At 48.0% G+C, this 20281-nt stretch overlaps 1 protein-coding gene across 3 annotated transcripts in view; it reads left to right on the forward strand.

Moving 5' to 3' along the window:
- The window catches only part of PLPBP (pyridoxal phosphate binding protein), a 45135-nt gene that overhangs the window by 19893 nt on the left and 4961 nt on the right, over positions 1-20281 (forward strand). For all 3 annotated transcript variants that reach the window (XM_063925455.1, XM_063925456.1, XM_063925454.1), the window contains exons 2-4: positions 10731-10838; positions 12472-12507; positions 13177-13252. In XM_063925455.1, coding sequence (XP_063781525.1) covers positions 10731-10838; positions 12472-12507; positions 13177-13252 — 220 coding nt within the window. The remainder of the gene's footprint in view (positions 1-10730; positions 10839-12471; positions 12508-13176; positions 13253-20281) is intronic.

Below are 20281 nucleotides of genomic sequence, written 5' to 3' on the forward strand. Positions count from 1 at the left end.
CTGTCTGCATAATGAGTAAGGCACCGGCAAAACCAAAAAAGCACTGCCAGGTCTGTGACAGTGTGTTACCGGATGGTTCTACCACATGCGCAGTATGTTTTGTGGATTCAGCTACGAATACAATCTCTGCTCCGCTGTCTAAGCCGGTTTCATCCCCGGACCCTCCATGGGCTATGCTAGCAGATGTCATGGCTGGCTTGCAATCAGAATTGGCCGTTGCTCGACAGGAGCGGGAAGCGGCAAGATCTGAGTCTAGGGTGAGACCGCTAGGACTACCGGAGGGGTCTCGGCCTTGCCAACAGTCTAAGTCCATTTTGGGTAGTAGGGATAAATTTACTTTGTCTTATGATTTACCCGTTTCTGCTATGTTACAGTCTGATGATTCTATGCCAGACCTCACTGCACAAGATGACGGTGAGGAGGGCGAAGTAGACCAGCAGTCCGATGGTGAAGATTTTGACAGCCCAGACATTGATAATCTCATCAGAGCGGTGCGTCAGTCTCTGAGGTTTACAGAATCTGAGGAGCCTCTGACAAATGATGAAGTCGTCTTTGCTAAACGACAGAGGACTCCGATGTGTTTTCCGGTTTCGGATTCTCTTAATAAGATGTTACTGGAAAAACGAAAGAATCCGGATAAACTGTTTTCTATACCTCGCAGATTTAAGTCTAGTTACCAGTTTCCGGAGTCTGTGACCGCTACATGGGAGAATCCGCCATTGGTGGATTTGTCTGTGTCTAAAATTACAAAGAAATTAACCATGCCAGTACCAACGGCTATTACGCTTAAAGACCCTTCAGACCGTAAAATTGAAGCTATGCTAAAATCCATGTATATAGCAGCAGGAGTGTTGCTTAGACCTGGGTTGGTTGGCATTTGGGTAACTAAGGCGCTCATGGTATGGTTAACAGAACTCAAGTCTGCCCTACATGACGATCACCTTATGCTTCTCGCTGATCAAATCTGGGAAGCTGCTGATTATCTATGTACAGCTTCTACTGACGTCTGTCAGCTCACTTCTCGCCTTTCATCGTCGCTAGTTGCGGCACGACGAGCACTCTGGCTGCGCTCTTGGCAAGCGGAGGTCAAAAGAGGTATAGAGGAGTTACCTTACGGTGGCGAGAAGCTGTTTGGTCCTGAATTAGACAAATGGATTGCTGAGGCCACGGGTGGTAAGTCTGTTTTCTTACCATTGCCTCCAACGGCACCTAGGCGGAAATACTCTGGCCCGGCTTTCAAATCCTTTCGGCCTCAGCCCTTTCGAGGCCGTGGTAGGGGACCAGCCACGGCCGGTAGACGAGGTCGAGGGCGTGGTTTCCAACAAACCAACGCCAGTCGTCAAGACGCTAAGGTCACCGACAAGCCAGTGGCATGACGGACTCCCAGCCCATCTTGGATCTCCAGTTGTGGGAGCACGCCTTCAGACGTTCCATTTGGCGTGGTTCCAGACGTCCACAGATGGGTGGATCCGCAATTTAGTGCTCAAAGGTTACAAAATAGAGTTTGACTGTCTCCCGCCACTGCGGTTTTTCAAGACAGGACTGCCTGTGTCGGACGACAAACGGGCGGTTCTGCAACTTGCCATTCAGTCTCTGCTGGAGTCAGCAGTTTTGATTCCGGTCCCTGTACACCAACAGGGGCAGGGTTATTATTCCAGTCTGTTTGTGGTACCAAAGCCGGATGGCTCGGTCAGGCCAATATTGAACTTAAAGGGCCTCAATCAGTACGTCACTTACTACAGATTCAAGATGGAATCTCTGCGGTCGGTAATTGCAGGTTTAGAGCCACAGAAATTCATGATTGCGCTGGATCTCAAAGATGCGTATTTACACATTCCGATTTGGCCACCTCATCAGAGGTTCTTGCGGTTTGCAATCCGGCAGAACCATTACCAGTTTCAGGCTCTACAGTTTGGCCTCTCGTCAGCGCCTCGAGTATTCACCAAAGTGATGTCTGTGATGATAGCTCATCTCAGATCCCTGGGAGTGATAATTAGAGATGAGCGGGTTCGGTTTCTCTGAATCCGAACCCGCACGAACTTCGTTTTTTTTCACGGGTCCGAGCGACTCGGATCTTCCCGCCTTGCTCGGTTAACCCGAGCGCGCCCGAACGTCATCATGACGCTGTCGGATTCTCGCGAGACTCGGATTCTATATAAGGAGCCGCGCGTCGCCGCCATTTTCACACGTGCATTGAGATTGATAGGGAGAGGACGTGGCTGGCGTCCTCTCCATTTAGATTAGGAGAGAGAGAGAGAGATTGACCTGAGGCTGATACTGTAGAAGAGAGTGCAGAGTTTAGTGACTGACCACAGTGACCACCAGCAGTGCAGTTGTTTTATTTAATATATCCGTTCTCTGCCTGAAAAAAACGGTACACACAGTGACTCAGTCACATACCATATCTGTGTGCACTGCTCAGCCCAGTGTGCTGCATGCCTGCATCATCTATGTATATGTTATATATCTGACTGTGCTCAGCTCACACAGCTTATAATTGTGGGGGAGACTGGGGAGCACTGCAGTGCCAGTTATAGGTTATAGCAGGAGCCAGGAGTACAAGACAGTCACATACCATATCTGTGTGCACTGCTCAGCCCAGTGTGCTGCATCATCTATGTATATATTATATATCTGACTGTGCTCAGCTCACACAGCTTATAATTGTGGGGGAGACTGGGGAGCACTGCAGTGCCAGTTATAGGTTATAGCAGGAGCCAGGAGTACATATTATATTAAAATTAAACAGTGCACACTTTTGCTGCAGGAGTGCCACTGCCAGTGTGACTGACCAGTGACCTGACCACACTGACCACCAGTATAGTTAGTAGTATACTATATTGTGATTGCCTGAAAAAGTTAAACACTCGTCGTGTGACTTCACTTGTGTGGTGTTTTTTTTTTTTTTTATTCTATAAAAAACTCATTCTGCTGACAGACAGTGTCCAGCAGGTCCGTCATTATATAATATATATACCTGTCCGGCTGCAGTAGTGATATATATATATTTTTTATATCATTATTTATCATCCAGTCGCAGCAGACACAGTACAGTAGTTCACGGCTGTAGCTACCTCTGTGTCGGCACTCGGCAGTCCATCCATAATTGTATACCACCTACCCGTGGTTTTTTTTTCTTTCTTCTTTATACATACATACTACGACATCTCTTTATCAACCAGTCTATATTAGCAGCAGACACAGTACAGTACGGTAGTTCACGGCTGTGGCTACCTCTGTGTCGGCACTCGGCAGTCCGTCCATAATTGTATACCACCTAACCGTGGTTTTTTTTTTCTTTCTTCTTCATACATACATACATACATACATACATACATACATACATACATACATACATACTACGACATCTCTTTATCAACCAGTCTATATTAGCAGCAGACACAGTACAGTACGGTAGTTCACGGCTGTAGCTACCTCTGTGTCGGCACTCGGCAGTCCGTCCATAATTGTATACTAGTATCCATCCATCTCCATTGTTTACCTGAGGTGCCTTTTAGTTGTGCCTATTAAAATATGGAGAACAAAAATATTGAGGTTCCAAAATTAGGGAAAGATCAAGATCCACTTCCACCTCGTGCTGAAGCTGCTGCCACTAGTCATGGCCGAGACGATGAAATGCCAGCAACGTCGTCTGCCAAGGCAGATGCCCAATGTCATAGTACAGAGCGTGTCAAATCCAAAACACCAAATATCAGTAAAAAAAGGACTCCAAAACCTAAAATAAAATTGTCGGAGGAGAAGCGTAAACTTGCCAATATGCCATTTACCACACGGAGTGGCAAGGAACGGCTGAGGCCCTGGCCTATGTTCATGGCTAGTGGTTCAGCTTCACATGAGGATGGAGGCACTCAGCCTCTCGCTAGAAAAATGAAAAGACTCAAGCTGGCAAAAGCAGTAGCACCGCAAAGAACTGTGCGTTCTTCGAAATCCCAAATCCACAAGGAGAGTCCAATTGTGTCGGTTGCGATGCCTGACCTTCCCAACACTGGACGTGAAGAGCATGCGCCTTCCACCATTTGCACGCCCCCTGCAAGTGCTGGAAGGAGCACCCGCAGTCCAGTTCCTGATAGTCAGATTGAAGATGTCAGTGTTGAAGTACACCAGGATGAGGAGGATATGGGTGTTGCTGGCGCTGGGGAGGAAATTGACCAGGAGGATTCTGATGGTGAGGTGGTTTGTTTAAGTCAGGCACCCGGGGAGACACCTGTTGTCCGTGGGAGGAATATGGCCGTTGACATGCCTGGTGAAAATACCAAAAAAATCAGCTCTTCGGTGTGGAACTATTTCAACAGAAATGCGGACAACAGGTGTCAAGCCGTGTGTTCCCTTTGTCAAGCTGTAATAAGTAGGGGTAAGGACGTTAACCACCTCGGAACATCCTCCCTTATACGTCACCTGCAGCGCATTCATAATAAGTCAGTGACAAGTTCAAAAACTTTGGGTGACAGCGGAAGCAGTCCACTGACCAGTAAATCCCTTCCTCTTGTAACCAAGCTCACGCAAACCACCCCACCAACTCCCTCAGTGTCAATTTCCTCCTTCCCCAGGAATGCCAATAGTCCTGCAGGCAATGTCACTGGCAATTCTGACGAGTCCTCTCCTGCCTGGGATTCCTCCGATGCATCCTTGCGTGTAACGCCTACTGCTGCTGGCGCTGCTGTTGTTGCTGCTGGGAGTCGATGGTCATCCCAGAGGGGAAGTCGTAAGCCCACTTGTACTACTTCCAGTAAGCAATTGACTGTTCAACAGTCCTTTGCGAGGAAGATGAAATATCACAGCAGTCATCCTGCTGCAAAGCGGATAACTGAGGCCTTGACAACTATGTTGGTGTTAGACGTGCGTCCGGTATCCGCCGTTAGTTCACAGGGAACTAGACAATTTATTGAGGCAGTGTGCCCCCGTTACCAAATACCATCTAGGTTCCACTTCTCTAGGCAGGCGATACCGAGAATGTACACGGACGTCAGAAAAAGACTCACCAGTGTCCTAAAAAATGCAGTTGTACCCAATGTCCACTTAACCACGGACATGTGGACAAGTGGAGCAGGGCAGGGTCAGGACTATATGACTGTGACAGCCCACTGGGTAGATGTATGGACTCCCGCCGCAAGAACAGCAGCGGCGGCACCAGTAGCAGCATCTCTCAAACGCCAACTCTTTCCTAGGCAGGCTACGCTTTGTATCACCGGTTTCCAGAATACGCACACAGCTGAAAACCTCTTATGGCAACTGAGGAAGATCATCGCGGAATGGCTTACCCCAATTGGACTCTCCTGTGGATTTGTGGCATCGGACAACGCCAGCAATATTGTGTGTGCATTAAATATGGGCAAATTCCAGCACGTCCCATGTTTTGCACATACCTTGAATTTGGTGGTGCAGAATTATTTAAAAAACGACAGGGGCGTGCAAGAGATGCTGTCGGTGGCCAGAAAAATTGCGGGACACTTTCGGCGTACAGGCACCACGTACAGAAGACTGGAGCACCACCAAAAAAAGAAGTGGTAACGAGGTGGAATTCAACCCTCTATATGCTTCAGAGGTTGGAGGAGCAGCAAAAGGCCATTCAAGCCTATACAATTGAGCACGATATAGGAGGTGGAATGCACCTGTCTCAAGCGCAGTGGAGAATGATTTCAACGTTGTGCAAGGTTCTGATGCCCTTTGAACTTGCCACACGTGAAGTCAGTTCAGACACTGCCAGCCTGAGTCAGGTCATTCCCCTCATCAGGCTTTTGCAGAAGAAGCTGGAGACATTGAAGGAGGAGCTAACACGGAGCGATTCCGCTAGGCATGTGGGACTTGTGGATGGAGCCCTTAATTCGCTTAACAAGGATTCACGGGTGGTCAATCTGTTGAAATCAGAGCACTACATTTTGGCCACCGTGCTCGATCCTAGATTTAAAGCCTACCTTGGATCTCTTTCCGGCAGACACAAGTCTGCTGGGGTTGAAAGACCTGCTGGTGAGAAAATTGTCAAGTCAAGCGGAACGCGACCTGTCAACATCTCCTCCTTCACATTCTCCCGCAACTGGGGGTGCGAGGAAAAGGCTCAGAATTCCGAGCCCACCCGCTGGCGGTGATGCAGGGCAGTCTGGAGCGACTGCTGATGCTGACATCTGGTCCGGACTGAAGGACCTGACAACGATTACGGACATGTCGTCTACTGTCACTGCATATGATTCTCTCACCATTGAAAGAATGGTGGAGGATTATATGAGTGGCCGCATCCAAGTAGGCACGTCACACAGTCCATACTTATACTGGCAGGAAAAAGAGGCAATTTGGAGGCCATTGCACAAACTGGCTTTATTCTACCTAAGTTGCCCTCCCACAAGTGTGTACTCCGAAAGTGTTTAGTGCCGCCGCTCACCTTGTCAGCAATCGGCGTACGAGGTTACATCCAGAAAATGTGGAGAAGATGATGTTCATTAAAATGAATTATAATCAATTCCTCCGCGGAGACATTGACCAGCAGCAATTGCCTCCACAAAGTACACAGGGAGCTGAGATGGTGGATTCCAGTGGGGACGAATTGATAATCTGTGAGGAGGGGGATGTACACGGTGATATATCGGAGGGTGATGATGAGGTGGACATCTTGCCTCTGTAGAGCCAGTTTGTGCAAGGAGAGATTAATTGCTTCTTTTTTGGGGGGGGTCCAAACCAACCCGTCATATCAGTCACAGTCGTGTGGCAGACCCTGTCACTGAAATGATGGGTTGGTTAAAGTGTGCATGTCCTGTTTTGTTTATACAACATAAGGGTGGGTGGGAGGGCCCAAGGACAATTCCATCTTGCACCTCTTTTTTTCTTTTATTTTTCTTTGCGTCATGTGCTGATTGGGGAGGGTTTTTGGGAAGGGACATCCTGCGTGACACTGCAGTGCCACTCCTAAATGGGCCCGGTGTTTGTGTCGGCCACTAGGGTCGCTAATCTTACTCACACAGTCAGCTACCTCATTGCGCCTCTTTTTTTCTTTGCGTCATGTGCTGATTGGGGAGGGTTTTTTGGAAGGGACATCCTGCGTGACACTGCAGTGCCACTCCTAAATGGGCCCGGTGTTTGTGTCGGCCACTAGGGTCGCTAATCTTACTCACACAGTCAGCTACCTCATTGCGCCTCTTTTTTTCTTTGCGTCATGTGCTGATTGGGGAGGGTTTTTTGGAAGGGACATCCTGCGTGACACTGCAGTGCCACTCCTAAATGGGCCCGGTGTTTGTGTCGGCCACTAGGGTCGCTTATCTTACTCACACAGTCAGCTACCTCATTGCGCCTCTTTTTTTCTTTGCGTCATGTGCTGATTGGGGAGGGTTTTTTGGAAGGGACATCCTGCGTGACACTGCAGTGCCACTCCTAGATGGGCCAGGTGTTTGTGTCGGCCACTAGTGTCGCTTAGCTTAGTCATCCAGCGACCTTGGTGCAAATTTTAGGACTAAAAATAATATTGTGAGGTGTGAGGTATTCAGAATAGACTGAAAATGAGTGAAAATTATGGTTTTTGAGGTTAATAATACTTTGGGATCAAAATGACCCCCAAATTCTATGATTTAAGCTGTTTTTTAGTGTTTTTTTAAAAAAACACCCGAATCCAAAACACACCCGAATCCGACAAAAAAAATTCGGTGAGGTTTTGCCAAAACGCGGTCGAACCCAAAACACGGCCGCGGAACCGAACCCAAAACCAAAACCCGAAAAATTTCAGGCGCTCATCTCTAGTGATAATAGTTCCGTACTTGGACGATCTGCTCATCAAAGCTCCGTCGCAACAGATGCTCCTCCAACATGCGTTGCTAACGTACGATGTCCTAGTTCAGCACGGTTGGATTGTCAACTTCAAGAAATCACATCTGATTCCGTCTCAACGACTGCAATTCCTAGGTATGATTCTCGATACGGTAAATCAAAGAATTTACCTACCAGAACAGAAAGTACAGATCATTCGTCATCTGGTTCGATTGGTGCTCAAGCCACGCACAGTCTCTGTACATTTGTACATTCGCCTCTTAGGCACAATGGTGGCAGCTTTCGAAGCGCTTCAGTTCGGGAGACTTCACTCACGTCCTTTTCAACTGGATGTGGTCGGGCTCGCATCTGCAGATTCACCACAGAATGAGGTTGTCGCCACGGGCCAGGGTATCTCTGCTCTGGTGGCTCAATGTACACAATCTGACCGCAGGGAAACGGTTCGGCGCCTGGAATTGGATAATTCTAACGACGGACGCGAGTCTCAGAGGTTGGGGAGCTGTAGTTCAAAATTGTCAGCTCCAGGGTCTCTGGGCGGCTCACGAAAGATTGCTGTCTATAAATGTCCTGGAACTCCGGGCAATTTACAATGCGCTACGACAAGCAGTGCACATTCTTCGGTCTCCGCCTGTCCAGGTGCAGTCGGACAATGCGACGGCGGTCGCATACATCAACAAACGAGGAGGAACGAGAAGCCGCATGGCAATGCGAGAAGTAGCTCGAATCCTCAATTGGGCCGAGCGTCACCAAGTGATGTTGTCGGCAGTGTTCATTCCGGGAGTGGACAACTGGGAGGCGGATTATCTCAGCCGTTGGGGTTTTCATCCAGGAGAATGGGCATTACATCCAGAAGTGTTTCACATGTTGGCCCAGAGGTGGGGTTACCCTCAAGTGGACCTGATGGCATCTCGCCACAATCACCAAATGCCCCAGTATGTGTCCAGAACGCGAGATCCAAAGACAGTGGCGGTGGATGCTCTCACCGTCGCGTGGCCGTACAGCCTCGTGTACCTGTTTTCACCGTTTCCGCTGCTCCCTCTGTTGCTAAAACGGATCAAAAGAGTCCGTCAGTCATACTAGTGGCGCCTCATTGGCCTCGGAGAGCTTGGTTCTCGGATCTCCGAGGACTACTCGCAGACGAGCCTTGGCCGCTCCCACTTCGTCCGGACCTGTTACAACAGGGTCCGTTCCTTTACCCCGATTTAGCGCGGCTGCGTTTGACGGGGTGGCTGTTGAGACCGCCCTCTTAAGGAGAGAGGGCATTCCAGAATCGGTTATACCAACTATGTTACGTGCTAGGAAGCCAGTTACGGCAGCTCATTATTACAGAATTTGGCGTGCCTACATAGGTTGGTGTGAGGATCGGAAGTTTCCGACATCATCATCTTTCAAGTTATCCCGTATTTTGTTATTTCTACAGACTGGGTTAGATGGAGGACTGCGTTTATCTACATTAAGGTGCAGGTATCTGCTTTGCCAATTTACTTTCAAAGACGATTGGCTCTATTGCCGTCTGTACACACTTTTCTGCAAGGTGTCCTCAGAGTACAGCCTCCATTCATTCCACCTACAGCGCCATGGGACTTGAATCTGGTTTTAGATTTCTTACAGTCTTCATATTTTGAACCCTTACACCAAGTGGATATTAAGTTTCTCACTTGGAAAACAATTTTCCTACTAGCCTTGGCTTCGACAAGGCGTGTTTCCGATTTGGGTGCCTTGTCATGCAAGCCACCGTATTTGGTGTTTCATGATGACAGAGCGGAACTTCGGACGAATCCCGCTTTCCTACCAAAGGTAGTGTCATCCTTTAACATCAATCAACCAATAGTAGTTCCTGTGTTGACAGGAAATTCTGGAACCTTGGATGTGGTACGCGCATTACGCGTTTGTGTCCCGAACGTCTACAGTTCGTAAGACTGATACGTTTTGTTCTGTATGATGCTGCCAAGATGGGTTGGCCAGCTTCTAAGCAGACCTTATCCAGATGGATTAAACTGACCATACGTCAGGCTTACCTTCATGCTAGGTTACAGCCGCCTACATCGGTAACAGCTCATTCCACACGTTCTGTGGGAACTTCATGGGCAGCTGGTCGTGGGGCTTCTACGACGCAGCTTTGCCGTGCGGCTACCTGGTCATCAGTGCACACGTTTGTGCGCTTTTACAAGTTTGATACGTTTGCGGCATCGGCATCTAGCTTTGGCCGCCTAGTGTTACAGGTGCCAAACTGCTCTCCCGCCCACGGGGGAAGCTTTGGTACGTCCCAAGAGTACTCCAGTGACCCCTAGTGGATGAAAAAGAAAATAGGATTTTGGTACTTACCAGGTAAATCCTTTTCTTTGAATCCATAGGGGGCACTGGACGCCCACCCAGAGCAGTTTTACCTAGTTTGCGGTAAGTTCAGGAATCGTATGGTAACGCATTCTCACCGACTGGTTCAAGTTTCAAGTTCTATCGGTTATTGTGCCAACTGTTTAGTTGTCAGTCACGTTATGTGTCAACTTTATTGTTGTCCGTTCTGTTATATGTAATTCTCCATTGTCAACCTCTCTATCGCTCCTGTTCGGCTCAGTAAAAAACACTGAGGTACTCTGGGATATGGAGGGGAGGAGAGTTCTAAATTTTAATATTCAGTGCCTTGTTCCTACGGAAACCGTTCATATCCCAAGAGTACTCCAGTGCCCCCTATGGATTCAAAGAAAAAGATTTACCTGGTAAGTACCAAAATCCTATTTTCTCCTGGCTGCGATAATGGTGTTGGCAATCTCTGCCACTTGGACACACTGACATTTGAACCAATATGATGACAGCAAAGACTTCTAAACCCAGCAGATCCATGAAACAGCTCTGTTTTTGTGTGTGACGACACTCTGTGCTGCTTTTTTACTTCCTACGCATTTTAGATATTTTATAAGTAGTTGTTTGTACCTGTTATAACCCTGTCATTATTGTCTTTTTAGAATCTCCCTGCTGGTCTGCCGAGACTGGTGGCTGTCAGTAAAACAAAGCCAGTAGATATGGTGATTGAAGCATACAGACGCGGTCAACGTTATTTTGGGGAGAACTATGTAAGTCTTGTAAGGTGCCTCTGCAGTTCACACATTTCCTTATTGGCATGATCTAGTAACTACTGTGGTACATGTTCTCATGCAATGCGGACCACATGGCCTGAATAAGACAATTCTCTAAACTGAGTACAAACACGTGTGGCCAAATAATACAAGATCTGGCTATTTTGGTGCTAGATCACTTTCAGATCACCTTGGGGCTTATTAGTGCAGTTATAACAAAGACACAAAATAATGAATTGTGTATGTATGCTTATTTATTTCTGAAGTTTCTTGTCTAGCACAGCAAATTCCGTTGTGCTTTACAATTGCAAACAACAATGATAAGAGGTAGGATTGCTTAAAAACTATAAAATATTGTAGACGGGGCCGGTTCGAGACCTTCTGGTGCCCATGGCAAAAGTTTCCTTTTGGTGCCCCATGTCCCCAGTAGAGATGCCACCTAGCAGCGCCGCTTACACACAGACATGCACAACACAATACTCACCATCCCTGCTCCTGCTTCTGGACCGCTGACATCCGCCTGGCCGCTCGCTCCTCAGATCTATAGGAGAGACGTCACAACGTCTCTCCCATAGCGCCGCACACTACCTGAGCCGGAAGCCGCAGCTCAGTAGTGATGTTGCTGGCTGCAGCAGACGCCCACACAGCCTACGGCGCCTGCTTCAGCCAGGGTGCGGGCGGGTGCCTGCAGGGAGACTGCTGCCGTGCCCTCAGGCCTCAGCGCCACAGGCACTTACCTGCGCCTAGAACCGCTCCTGATTGTAGAGTCCTGCTCACAACTGACTCCTAGCTCCGGTCTGCTTAGTGAGAAGGCTCTCCCCTTCCCCATCACAGAAGCTTTGTGACACACAACATTAGAAAAACTCCACGACTTCCTGACACTAGCTGAAACCCACCAGCCCTAGATATCGTCCGGCTGCAATTCAGCGGCTGAAATCCCACCGACCGGATCCCAAGGTCCTTTAATCCCCTCCACACATCCTAGGCCAATCACACTTATGTTGTGCAGCTGTGTATAAAACCCTTCCTGCAGGTAACAGCAGGCTCCTCAACCCTGTCTGCCCCTCTTCTTAGGGAACAAGTCCTGTTGTGGACAGAGCGTGGCAAAGTACGATCGTTATACGTATAATTATAATATATCACCCATCAGAAGCGGCACTCCATGCAGTGGCGTTATTTCATGCACGGAATGCCGCTTCTGATGGGTGAATAAAGATTAAGCAGGTAACCAGCAAAGTATTAATTTGAATGGGATGTGCCCCCCACGCAGTGTATCCACATTAACCCATAGATTCCTTGTTAAGGACAGGAATGTATGGGTTTCCTTACATGTTAATCCTAAAAGGATGAATTTCACATGGATTTTTGCTCACAGTTCCTGATGCAAGAAAAAGATTACGTTAAGTGCACCCTTTGGGGATTAATGTTGAGGGTATCAGCAGGTAATTGAATTGCTCAGGACAGGGCAATTAGCCATGAGTAACCCTGCTGTTAATTGAATCTGCCTTTTGTTTAAATATTTTTTAATATTGGATGTTTTTATTTGTAGTGTGCAAAATAGCAAATTAACTTTGACAGCATTAGTTAAATGTAATAACTACAATCTATTTTCCTTTTATTGCTTCCCTAGGTACAAGAATTAGTTGAGAAGGCCTCAGACACAAATGTAAGATATTTTCATAAATCTATTGCCGGTTTTATTTATTTCTATAGTATTCCTTTATGCTTAGTGGTAGTTGATTCTCTTTAATAGTAGCCCAGCATACCGGCGCCGGGATACCGACCGCAGGAATGCCGGCAGCGGGACAAGCACAAAAGAGCCCCTTGCGGGAACGCCACGCTGCGGGCAAGGTGGCACACTATTTATTTTCCCTCCAGGGGTGTCGTGGACACCCCAAGAGGGAGAATAGTTGTCGGTATCCTGGCGCCGGTATGCAGAGCGTCGGGATCCTAACAGCCGGGATATCGAGTGCCTCCCATAACTGAGGCCCTGTTCTGAAAGGCTTGCAATCAAATCAAGTGCAGCCATTGCTGAGTTGTTACAACTACAGTATAGATGTAGGGGGTAGGATTTGAAGACAGGACTTTGGTGCAGACTGACAAATCTGCACAACTAAGGACTAAAGTATGGGAGCAGGTTGTACAGCATGGAGGGTATCCGTAGGTTTGTTGCTCTGTGGGTGGGTAAAGCGAATGCGATAAGTAAGTAGGTCAGTTGTGTAGACCTATTATTATCTTATTGTTGGTGATTTTATAAAATGAAAGAACAGTGATTTCTGCAAGTGCCCATATTATAAAACATGCCGTCATACTCATTACTCCTCTCCCCTTGCAGATCTTGTCATCCTGCCCAGAGATTAAATGGCATTTCATTGGACATGTGCAGAAACACCACATTAACAAGATCGTTGGTAAGAGATGAAATGTGTGCACATGTGTACATGTAGATTTTAGATGCTTCCATAATAGAAATATGGATATCAAAACTTACTGGGAAAACTGGTATATACATACGTGCATGTATGTCCGCGCTAATGGCTAACTCCATCTGTATTCATTTCTGATCTGTGACTAGTGTGGTTATCCAGCCATCCCTTAATGAAGCATACGTGCCTAAGGGGGTAATTCAGAGTTGACCGCAGCAGCAAATTTGTTCTCTAATGGACAAAACCATGTGTAATTCAGGGGGGGCAGATATAACATTTGCAGAGAGAGTTAGATTTGGGTGGGTTATTTTGTTTGTGTGCAGAGTAAATACTGTCTGCTTTATTTTTACACTGCATTTTAAATTTCAGTTTGAACACACCCCACCCAAATCTAACTCTCTCTGCAAATGTTATATCTGGCCCCCCTGCAGTGCACATGGTTTTGCCCAATTGCTAACAAATTTGCTGCTGCGATCAACTCTGAATTACCCCCCTAAGTTCTGACCCATTTTCTCCAGGTATGAGCTTGAAGTGCGCTTGTCTTCTGACAGTGGAGCCTGCAGTTTTGTGGGCTAGTAAGATGCATTCCCATGAATACTGTATCTGCTTACTAGAAACCGGTGTCTTGGGAATATTAGCTGGAGTTCAGGAATATAAGTTGAACAGTGTGGAATAATAAGAATTTACTTACCGATAATTCTATTTCTCATAGTCCGTAGTGGATGCTGGGGACTCCGAAAGGACCATGGGGAATAGCGGCTCCGCAGGAGACTGGGCACAAAGTAAAAGCTTTAGGACTAGCTGGTGTGCACTGGCTCCTCCCCCTATGACCCTCCTCCAAGCCTCAGTTAGGATACTGTGCCCGGACGAGCGTACACAATAAGGAAGGATTTTGAATCCCGGGTAAGACTCATTACCAGCCACACCAATCACACCGTACAACTTGTGATCTGAACCCAGTTAACAGCATGATAACAGAAGGAGCCTCTGAAAAGATGGCTCACAACAACAATAACCCGATTTTTGTAACAATAACTATGTACAAGTAATGCAGACAATCCGCACTTGGGATGGGCGCCCAGCATCCACTACGGACTATGAGAAATAGAATTATCGGTAAGTAAATTCTTATTTTCTCTAACGTCCTAGTGGATGCTGGGGACTCCGAAAGGACCATGGGGATTATACCAAAGCTCCCAAACGGGCGGGAGAGTGCGGATGACTCTGCAGCACCGAATGAGAGAACTCTAGGTCCTCCTCAGCCAGGGTATCAAATTTGTAGAATTTAGCAAACGTGTTTGCCCCTGACCAAGTAGCTGCTCGGCAAAGTTGTAAAGCCGAGACCCCTCGGGCAGCCGCCCAAGATGAGCCCACTTTCCGTGTGGAATGGGCTTTTACAGATTTTGGCTGTGGCAGGCCTGCCACAGAATGTGCAAGCTGAATTGTACTGCAAATCCAACGAGCAATCGTCTGCTTAGAAGCAGGAGCACCCAGCTTGTTGGGTGCATACAGGATAAACAGCGAGTCAGATTTTCTGACTCCAGCCGTCCTGGAAACATATATTTCCAGGGCCCTGACTACGTCCAGCAACTTGGAATCCTCCAAGTCCCTAGTAGCCGCAGGCACCACAATAGGTTGGTTTAAGTGAAATGCTGAAAATACCTTAGGGAGAAATTGAGGACGAGTCCTCAATTCCACCCTGTCCGAATGGAAAATCAGATAAGGGCTTTTACAGGATAAAGCCGCCAATTCTGACACGCGCCTGGCCCAGGCCAGGGCCAACAGCATGACCACTTTCCATGTGAGATATTTTAACTCCACAGATTTAAGTGGTTCAAACCAATGTGACTTTTGGAATCCCAAAAAAAACTACATTGAGATCCCAAGTGCCACTGGAGGCACAAAAGGAGGCTGTATATGCAGTACCCCTTTTACAAACGTCTGAACTTCAGGGACTGAAGCTAGTTCTTTTTGGAAGAAAATTGACAGGGCCGAAATTTGAACCTTAATGGACCCCAATTTCAGGCCCATAGACACTCCTGTTTGCAGGAAATGTAGGAATCGACCCAGTCGAATTTCCACCGTCGGGCCTTACTGGCCTCGCACCACGCAACATATTTTCGCCAATTGCGGTGATAATGTTTTTGCGGTTACATCCTTCCTGGCTTTGATCAGGATAGGGATGACTTCATCCGGAATGCCCTTTTTCCTTCAGGATCCGGCGTTCAACCGCCATGCCGTCAAACGCAGCCGCGGTAAGTCTTGGAACAGACAGGGTCCTTGCTGGAGCAGGTCCCTTCTTAGAGGTAGAGGCCACGGATCCTCCGTGAGCATCTCTTGAAGTTCCGGTTACCAAGTCCTTCTTGGCCAATCCGGAGCCACGAATATAGTGCTTACTCCTCACCATCTTATCAATCTCAGTACCTTGGGTATGAGAGGCAGAGGAGGAAACACATACCCTGACTGGTACACCCACGGTGTTACCAGAGCGTCTACAGCTATTGCCTGAGGGTCCCTGGACCTGGCGCAATACCTGTCGAGTTTTTCCCAACGGTTTATAATCCTGTGGAAGACTTCTGGGTGAAGTCCCCACTCTCCCCGGGTGGAGGTCGTGCTGAGGAAGTCTGCTTCCCAGTTGTCCACTCCCGGAATGAATACTGCTGACAGTGCTATCCCATGATTTTCCGCCCAGCGAAGAATCCTTGCAGCTTCTGTCATTGCCCTTCTGCTTCTTGTGCCACCCTGTCTGTTTACGTGGGTGACTGCCGTGATGTTGTCCGACTGGATCAACACCGGCTGTCCTTGAAGCAAAGGTCTTGCTAAGCTTAGAGCATTGTAAATGTCCCTTAGCTTCAGGATATTTATGTGAAGTGATGTCTCCAGGCTTGACCATAAGTCCTGGATATTCCTTCCCTGTGTGACTGCTCCCCAGCCTCGCAGGCTGGCATCCGTGGTTACCAGGACCCAGTCCTGAATGCCTAATCTGCCGCCCTCTAGAAGATGAGCACTCTGCAACCACCACAGGAGGGACACCCTTGTCCTTGGTGACAGGGTTATCCGCTGATGCATCTGAAGATGCGACCCGGACCATTTGTCCAGCAGGTCCCACTGGAATGTTCTTGCGTGGAATCTGCCAAATGGGATTGCTTCGTAGGAAGCCCCCATTTTACCCAGGACCCTTGTGCATTGATGCACTGAGACTTGGCTCGGTTTGAGGAGGTTCCTGACTAGCTCGGATAACTCCCTGGCTTTCTCCTCCGGGAGAAACACCTTTTTCTGGACTGTGTCCAGGATCATCCCTAGGAACAGAAGACACGTCGACGGAACCAGCTGCGATTTTGGAATATTGAGAATCCAATCGTGCTGCCGCAACACTATCTGAGATAGTGCTACACCGACCTCCAACTGTTCCCTGGATCTTACCCTTATCAGGGAATCGTCCAAGTAAGGGATAACTAAAATTCCCTTCCTTCGAAGGAACATCATCATTTCGGCCATTACCTTGGTAAAGACCCGGGGTGCCGTGGACCATCCCTACGGCAGCGTCTGAACTGATAGTGACAGTTCTGTACCATAAACCTGAGGTACCCTTGGTGAGAAGGGTAAATTTTGACATGAAGGTAAGCATCCTTGATGTCCCGAGACATCATGTAGTCCCCTTCTTCCAGGTTCGCAATCACTGCTCTGAGTGACTCAATCTTGAATTTGAACCTCTGTATGTAAGTGTTCAAAGATTTTAGATCTTAGAATCTGTCTCACCGAGCCGTCTGGCTTCGGTACCACAATAGTGTGGAATAATACCCCGTTCCCTGTTGCAGGAGGGGTACCTTGATTATCACCTGCTGGGAATACAGCTTGTGAATGGCTTCCAAAACTGCCTCCCTGTCAGAGGGAGACGTCGGTAAAGTCGACTTTTGGAAACGGCGAGGGGGAGACGTCTCGAATTCCAATATGTACCCCTGAGATATTACCTGAAGGATCCAGGGGTCTACTTGCGAGTGAGCCCACAGCGCACTGAAATTCATTGAGAACGGGCCCCCACCGTGCCTGAGCTTGTAAAGCCCTAGCGTCATACTGAGGGCTTGGCAGAGGCTGGAAAGGGTTTCTGTTCCTGGGAACTGGCTGATCTCTGCAGCCTTTTTCCTCTCCCTCTGTCACGAGCAGAAAAGAGGAACCTTTTGTCCGCTTGCCAACAAAGGACTGCGCCTGATAATACGGCGTCTTATTTTGAGAGGCGACCTGGGGTACAAACGTGGATTTCCCAGCTGTTGCCGTGGCCACCAGGTCTAAAAGACCGACCCCAAATGTCCCCTTTCAAAGGCAATACTTCCAAATGACGTTTGGAATCCGCATCACCTGACCATTTTACTGGTAGAATTGGACAACGCACTTATACTTGATGCCAGTCGGCAATTATTCCGCTGTGCATCATGCATATATAGAGATGCATCTTTTAAATGCTCTATAGGCAATAATATACTATCCTTATCTAGGATATCAATATTTCCAGTCAGGGAATCCGACCATGCCAACCCAGCACTGCACCTCCAGGCTGAGGCGATAGCTGGTCGCAGTATAAAACCAGTATGTGTGTAAATACCTTTTTTTGGATACCCTCCTGCTTTCTATCAGCAGGATCCTTAAGGGCGGCCATCTCATGAGAGGGTAGAGCCCTTGTTCTTACAAGCGTGTGAGCGCCTTATCCCCCCTAGGGGGTGTTTCCCAATGCATCCTAACCTCTGGCGGGAAAGGGTATGCAGCCAATACTTTTTAAGAAATTATTAATTGTTATCGGGGGGAAACCCACGCATCATCACACATTTTATTTCTCAGATTCAGGAAAACTACAGGTAGTTTTTCCCTCACCGAACATAATACCCCTTTTTTGGTGGTACTCGTATTATCAGAAATGTATAAAACATTTTCCATTGTCTCAATCATGTAACGTGTGGCCCTACTGGAAATCACGGTTGTCTCTTCACCGTCGACACAGGAGTCAGTATCCGTGTCGGCGTCTGTATCTGCCATCTGCCTGACGGCCTATGAGACGTCTGGACAGGCACAAGCTGAGTAGCCGGCTGTCTCATGTCAACCACTGTTTTTTTTATATAGAGCTGACACTGTCACGTAATGTTCAACAGTACATCCACTCAGGTGTCGACCCCCTAGGGGGTGACATCACTGTTACAGACACTCTGCTCCGCCTCCACATCATTTTCCTCCTCATACATGTCGACACACACGTACCGACACCCAGCACACACACAGGGAATGCTCTGATAGAGGACAGGACCCACTTAGCCCTTTGGGGAGACAGAGGGAGAGTTTGCCAGCACACACCAGAGCGCTATATATGTATAGGGACAACCTTACAATAAGTGTCTATCCCTTATAGCTGCTTATATCTGTTATTTTGCCAAATAAGTGCCCCCCTCTCTTTTTTACCCTGTTTCTGTAGTTGCAGGATGCAGGGGAGATTCTGGGAGCCTTCCTACCAGCGGAGCTGTGTGGGAAAAATGGCGCTGTGTGCTGAGGAGATAGGCCCCGCCCCCTTCACGGCGGGCTCTTCTCCCGCTTTTTACTGGAAACCTGGCAGGGGTTAAATACATCCATATAGCCCAGGAGCTATATGTGATGTATTTTTCGCCAACTAAGGTAAATTCATTGCTTCCCAGGACGCCCCCCCCCCAGCGTCCTGCACCCTCAGTGACCGGAGTGTGAAGTGTGCTGAGAGCAATGGCGCACAGCTGCAGTGCTGTGCGCTACCTTATGAAGACAGGAAAGTCTTCTGCCGCCGATTTATGGACCTCTTCTTGCTTCAGCATCTGTAAGGGGGCCGGCGGCGCGGCTCCGGGACCCATCCATGGCTGGGCCTGTGATCGTCCCTCGGGAGCTAATGTCCAGTAGCCTAAGAAACCCAATCCACTCTGCACGCAGGTGAGTTCGTTTCTCTCCCCTAAGTCCCTCGATGCAGTGAGCCTGTTGCCAGCAGGTCTCACTGAAAATAAAAAAACCTATTTAAACTTTTACTCTAAGCAGCTCAGGAGAGCCACCTAGATTGCACCCTTCTCGTTCGGGCACAAAATCTAACTGAGGCTTGGAGGAGGGTCATAGGGGGAGGAGCCAGTGCACACCAGCTAGTCCTAAAGCTTTTACTTTGTGCCCAGTCTCCTGCGGAGCCGCTATTCCCCATGGTCCTTTCGGAGTCCCCAGCATCCACTAGGACGTTGGAGAAAGTAGTTTTCTATCCAAATGAATTGTCTGAGTCCTCATGAATAGTAGCACTGTACCACCTTCTCTGAAGAACAGACCAATGAGCAGCTGCGACACTACTTTCTTCATCAGTGCAGAGATCAGTGGCTGCTGTCATAGCTTCCAGTTTCATGACTTCATCTTCCACTGTCTCCTCTTATAACATCCATACCACACCAGCAGAACCGAAGGACTGCTTTATTAGTGGCTGATAATGCTTCTGCCTTACAATAGCTGCACACACCTTTCACCACCACTACAGAACTTAGCAACATTTTTGGCTTATCAACATAGCCAACTTTTGTAGATATAACCACCAAACAGACTAGTGTCATTCTTTTATTGATCGGGAAGTTGTGCTAGCCATTCCATTATTTGAAGCCAATGGTCTTGTTGTTTTCCTCATTCAGTAGGTAGTTCTGACACAGCCTGGAGGTATGTTTTGGGTCATTATCTTGCTGTAGGATGAACCACCCTTGACCAACTAGGCGTAGGCCAGATGGTATTGCATAGTGATACAATATGCTGCGTTTGCCCTTTTGGTTCAGGGTGCCAGTCATATTCACTCTGTGCAAGTCGCCGACTCGGGATACAGCAAAAGAGCCCCAGGACACCACACTCCCTCCTCCTTGTCTGAAATTTGGTGTCACAGGTTTATTTACAAAGTGACAGCTGGTAAAAGCCACCGTTTCCGGACCTTTTTAAGTTCGAACGGTAAAAGGGCAATGCTTTTAATAGGATAACATGGGGTGTTTTGCTATT

Source organism: Pseudophryne corroboree, chromosome 6, assembly GCF_028390025.1.
Source record: "Pseudophryne corroboree isolate aPseCor3 chromosome 6, aPseCor3.hap2, whole genome shotgun sequence".
In the NCBI taxonomy this organism is placed as follows: Eukaryota; Metazoa; Chordata; class Amphibia; order Anura; family Myobatrachidae; genus Pseudophryne; species Pseudophryne corroboree.